At 49.5% G+C, this 6000-nt stretch overlaps 1 protein-coding gene across 1 annotated transcript in view; it reads right to left on the reverse strand.

Moving 5' to 3' along the window:
- LAMC1 (laminin subunit gamma 1) overlaps window positions 1-4682 on the reverse strand; it is a 73385-nt gene extending 68703 nt beyond the window's left edge. Inside the window, exon 1 of the mRNA XM_068141345.1 lies at window positions 4205-4682. Coding sequence (XP_067997446.1) covers window positions 4205-4601 — 397 coding nt within the window. The 5' untranslated portion in view covers window positions 4602-4682. The remainder of the gene's footprint in view (window positions 1-4204) is intronic.
- Window positions 4683-6000: the final 1318 nt, after the last annotated feature.

The raw sequence follows: 6000 nt of genomic DNA on the forward strand, positions 1-6000 counted from the left end.
GAAACAACAGAATGGACACAAATTAAGAGCTGCAGAAGGAAGAAGTGAGAATCTGCTCAGAAAAAATACAAGCTTCTGCCCAGCAATATCACCCAGCACCAGAAATATCCCATGCACCTTCACTGCTGTTCCTTTACCCTTTTTTCTAGTGTTCAAAGGAGCAGCTTTAGCACACAGCTTGCTTTGGGTGAGTTGGGGGTCTGAAGAGCCACAAAGAGCTGAGGAGATGCTAGAACTATCCCAGTGCCCCCAGCAGAAGCAAAGGGCACAAGCTGTAAAAATAATGTGACACTCTGCCATCAAAAAAAGCAGACAGCTAACTCTACTCTGAAATATCTCCACTTCTATCTCCAATTTAAAAGTTGGCACTGCTGCCCCAAGATCCCTTATTCCTGAAATATATGGGAACATGGTGGGAGGGCAGCTTTGGGGAAAATGAGACTGGTTGAGTCAAGTCTAAGTTAGAAATAATTCAACCTGAGACCTGGGAAATGGGGGGAAGCAAAGCGATAGTAGTAAAGGACACAGTGCTGCTCCTCCTCCTCTCACCCGCTAAGCTAATTAACCAGACACCACCCTGAAAATGGGTTCATCTCCCTCCATCTCCTGATTTACAGCTGCAAACCTCTGTCTCCAGGCCTCACAGGAGAGGACTCTTACTTAAGGGGGTCTTAATATCCTCTCAAAGAAAAACAGCTTTTATAACTCCAGATGTAACTGGCAATCACTGTAATTCCCTTCTCCCAAGGGGCAATTACCCCAATTCCCTCCCCCTCTCCCCACACTCCTAAACCTTTAACTCAGTAATAGTGATCTGCATTTCTCTTTCAGACTCTTTGCTAGCATCCAGTCCCAAAACTAAAGGTTTTTAAGTTCATTTCAAACTTCAAATCATACAAAGATTCAAAGAGACCCATATTCACCTGTTGGCAACAACTCGTGGTTCTGACTGACCTGTTGCAGGTTCCCCTGAAACTTTACAGTGGCCTACAAGGACTAAACATCACTGAATGCTAATCAAGACATCCCAAATTGCCAAAACCTCAGCACTGGGCAGCATTTGCATGCTGGAAGCCCACAGAGTTGATGCCACTGGTCCTGAATGGGTGCAAAGCACCATTCAGGATACCAGTGCTTTCAGAAGGCAACTGCAGCATCAAACAAGGATACCAGTTTGAGCACACAGCCAAATCCTCAACAAACATGCAGAACTAACCGCATAAAAGGGCTTTGTGTCCCAAAATTCATTTACATCCTACCGAGTACACCACTACTTGTCAGGCTCTTTGCCTCCTCTTTGACTGATGTCAATAATTAAGCATCCCACAGACCGTGATGTGCTGTGAGGAACAGCACACGGGCACGCAGAACACCAATGTGGTGCCCAATAGCTCATGGCAACAAAGATGGTTTGAACACTTGACAAAAGTGGAGCAGAGCAACGCTGCAGAGGGATTTGGGGCATTTGAGACTAAAATGGTAGTTTGCAGTACTCGACACGTCCTTAGCTCCCACTGAACTCAGTGACGCATACAGAGTCACACAGGAATACTTACTGCTTGCACAGCACGTGCACAGAGAGCTCAATCCTCTGCTGTGAGTCTTCTTAAAACTAACTCCTGCCACCACCATCCCCATGACAGGCTTCCAACTCTTAAAATGATTTACACTACCAAAAAACCCCAAAAAACACAACAAACCAAAGTGGGGGGCGAGTGGAACACTACTCAAATAGCTGAAAGTCAGCCAGATGACTTCTGCTTTAAAATTATTCTCTAATCTAGAAATTTGCCTGAGCAAATTCACAAAGCTACAGGAAGCCTGCAAACCAACCTGCAATGCAAATGATTGATCACGTTGCAGTGTTCCAGCATTTTAAAGGTGCAGTTGTTTTCCTCAAAGGAACATGCCCATGTTTGCTCCAGTGTGCTGGAGAACCATCCTATTTCCAAGAACACCCACACACATGCAGGTGCAAAGGCTCAGGGACAGCAGCAATACTTGATAGTGAAGATGATGATTTCTAATATAAAGGAAATGGAAATAAAATCTTAACGTACTGGTTTTTTCCAGGTGTTCTGAATAAAATATTCCCAATGTACAAAAAACCAAGAGGCTTTAGTAACTACTTCCCTTTCATATGAACAACTCAACATGTTTACATGGTGTTTTTATTGCGAAGCTCCCAACGCAAAGAAACACTTCAGGGTGGTGATACACTCCTGGCTGCTGAGGCTGATGGATGTGGTCAACAAATGACCCCCTGGTACATGACTCAGTGACATCACCTCTATCTCATGAACATTCATACCTATGGAGCATACCTAGGAGCATTCATACCTATTCTCCAGTCATGAAACCCAAGATCAAGCACAACTTTTCCCTCTGAATTACACCAAAACACTCAATGCATTATTGACAATTAAGCTCTAAGTGAGCCTTTAGTTTCAACAGTAGCTCTTGAACAGACACCAGGAATAGTTACACTGTTGAAAAGAAACCATGGATGGTTACACTGAGGCTTTTTTCGGTTTTACTTTATTTAAGGGCAAGAGGATACAGGCTGTGGTTTTAACTTTCTGCTGGCTGGCTTGTCTTCCAGTGCTAAACAATTACCCTGCCTCCATGTCATGACAGCTTAAATTACTGAATGAACAGAGTAAAACAGCTTGTCCACAAACCAAACTGCAAGCTAATACGTTATCCCAAGGGAATTTCTGGGAATGCCAATTAATCACAAAATTCACTTTTGTTTGTTTTGTTTCTGACTCGATGTCATGGGCTCTGCAGTAACGATGGCAGTTCTCTGACAGGCCTAACCCACCCAGTACTGAAAGGACAACACTGCACCTGTACAGGAGGATACAGAGCAGACATGCCCCTGGCACGCATGTTTTCCTGCAGTGTTTGACACTTTTCAAACAACCTTTCCCACCTGAATCTCAAGCCTGCTGTGTGGAAGACTCCAGGATCAGAACTTCCCAACGCACAAGGCAAGACACTTTCATGCACCTCACACCACTGCACGTTCTGCCTCCTGCAGCATGGGCTCGTTTATGTCACACACAGATGGCACAACCAACACAGACAGCAATGAGTGACAGGAGCAAAAAATCACAGACTGGGTTGGGTTAAAAGGAACCTTTAAACACCATCTAGTCCAACCTCTCTGCATTGAACAGGGACATCTGCAACTAGATCAGGTTGCTCAGGCCCAAACAACCTCACCTGGAATGGTAGATGGGGCATCTACCACTTCTCTGGCCAACCTGGGACAGTGTTTCACCACCCTCTCTATAATTTTTTTTCCCTTCTGCCCAGTCTAAGGCCTTTTAATTTAAAGCCATCAACCTCTGTCCTTTCTCAACAGGCCCTGATAAAAAGTCTGTCCCAATCTTCTTACTAACCCCCGACAAGCATTGTAAGGCCACAATAAAGTCTCCCTAGAGCCTTTTCTTCTCCAGGCAGAGTAACTCCAACTCTCTTAGCCTGGTCTCACAACAAAAGGGTTCCAAGCTCTTACATCGCTGTTAGAGCAACAGGTCCCTGTCTGTCAGACAAGCAATGAAGCAACATTCATTTTCCCCTTCACTTCTGGGAAGAAGGCTGAAACTCAAGTCTATACAGCCCTACTCTGCAGCTATCATTATTCTTAAACACCAGCAAGCCATGGGGCAGAGAGAATCATAGAATTCTTTCTGTTGGAGACGACATCTAAGATCATCAAGTCCAACCATTGACCCTATGCCACCATGGCCAATAAACCATCTTCCTATGTACCCTGTCTACATGCAGCATCCTCCTCTGCACAATTAAACCTTTGGCTGAGGCAACCCAAGCCACAACAGGAGCTTTGGAGTAAGTATTTGCTTGGGACAAAGGAAATCCATCCAGGCTCATGGAATTACTTTGATTGGAATAGACCTCAGGGATCATCAAGTCCAACCCTTAGCCCAGCACTACCAGGTTACCACTAAACCAGTGCCTCCGGTCTCTTTACACACACCGAACGAAACCCCACTTTGGCCACCAACCCCCCCCCCCCCCCAGGGCGTTGGTACAGCCGCCTGTAATTAACCAGAGCCCAAGCAGCGCCTGAAGGCAGCGCGGCGCGGGGCAGAGCAGGGCGGTCCCTCAGCCCCCCGCCCTTGGCGCCATCTTCCTTCCGGGCGGAGGGGTGCGGCGGGATGCGGGGGTCCCTTACCCAGGTGGAGGGTGAGGTTGACGGCGGTGGGGTGCTGCACGCCCGCCAGCATGGTGCGGCTCTGCCACCAGGTGGCATCGGCCGGGCTGTTGTAGTCAGTGAGGAAGGCGGCGCCGTGGCTCAGGTGGGGCTGGGCGGCGTCGCAGAGGTGGCAGGACTGGGTGACGCCGGTGACGCCGGTCTGCACGCAGTACTCCTCGGCCGGCGTCCCGCACGTGTGGGTGGCCAGCACCGTGGCGTTGAAAGCCGCGTTGACGAACTCGGGCATGCAGCGCTGAGGACGGCCGCTCCGCTCCTCCGTGCATTCGTCCATGGCGCCGCCGCAGCGCCCGGGCAACCACAGCCACAGCACCGCCAGCCACAGCGCCCGCGTCCGCCGCTCGCCGCCGCACGCCATAACGCTCGGGCCGGCGGCGGAGGGAACCGGCCGAGCGGCGCGGGGCTCGGTCGGTCGCTCGCTGGCTGCCGCCGCCGCTCCGCGCCTGGCCGCGGGCTGGAAGGGGATGGGCCCGGCCCGGGCGAAGAGAGGCGAGGCAAGGCGGGGCTGCCGGCGCAGAGCAGGCCGGGAGCGGAGTCCCGCCGGCGAAGCGGGCCCGGGAACTGCTGGGAGCCTCCCCCTCGCTGCCGGAATGCGGGAACTTAAAGGGGCGATGCCGGCGGTGGGGTCCGCGCCGAGGGAAAGCGCTCCCTGCTCGCCCGCGCTGCTGGTAGTCCCATGGAAGGGCTACCGGGGGAGTATCCCATTCACAACACCCCTGCCACTGCCAGTCGCAATGTGTCCCCTCAACCTCTGGCGCCGAGCTAGTCACGGCCTCTGCCCCTTCAGATCCCAACAGAAGCCACCCTTTTCTTTATTTTATAGGCTTTATAGGCTGTAGGGAGAAGGTCAAGTTTCAAAAATAATGTGACAAAATTGATGGTGCCGTTCTCAACCCAGTTAGTTTTGTGCTGTCCAAGGGTGCAGGCAGAAAAGTGGGTCTGGACTCATATTGCCACCTCTGCTTCTTTAGTTTTTAATTAACTGAGGCTTTCCTGTCTCGATTTAGATCTCTGTGCTGCTTGGGGGCATTGGCTCTGTCAGAAGTGGCCAAGGACTAGGTTACGATTTCAGCTACCACTGTAAGATCTCTGTGCCTTTTCAGGTTGAGTGACCATGCAAAGATTTGTGTAAAATCCAAGAATCATGTGAAGCCAAAACTGCTTTAATAGGAGAAAGTGCCTACAGAAGCCTGCTCAGGAAACAGGAAACTACTCCTGGAGATAGAAATCGACAGGGAGAATCATGGAAAGACTTTGTAAACTTGGTGTTTGTTATACTCTGAGAAAGCCCAAGTGCAGCCTGGGGCCAAGAGAAAAAAATACAATCTGTTCTGGGAAAAATATGCAATTTCTTGCTTAAAAGTAAACACACACATCCTATAGAAGCTGCCGCTTTTCTCCTTGCATTAAGAGCCTGTGTTGGACTATTCACAAGGTCTGTACAGCATGTACTTATAAGCAAGCCTGGAAACTTTCTTACTGCTGGTAGATTTTATTATTACATTTGGTGCTACACATTGGTGTGTTCATGCCTCCTGTTGCCTCCCAACTGAATATTAACCTGGCTGTGATGACATAACCTCTGTGCCTGGAGTCCCCTGGACATCCCCCTCAAAGTCATGGTTGCGATATGGAGTCACCACTGCACTGCTGTTGTTCAGACTGGAATTACACATGTCCAGTGAAAAGTCTGGTTTCACCCCTTCCCCCCCTTTTCCTCAGTTTCTGAAGACACGTCAGCTGCTGTGAAAGTGCTG

The sequence above is a fragment of the Melanerpes formicivorus genome, unplaced genomic scaffold (genome assembly GCF_026170545.1).
Source record: "Melanerpes formicivorus ecotype bairdi unplaced genomic scaffold, bMelFor1.0.p_v2 SCAF_7, whole genome shotgun sequence".
NCBI classification, from domain to species: domain Eukaryota; kingdom Metazoa; phylum Chordata; class Aves; order Piciformes; family Picidae; genus Melanerpes; species Melanerpes formicivorus.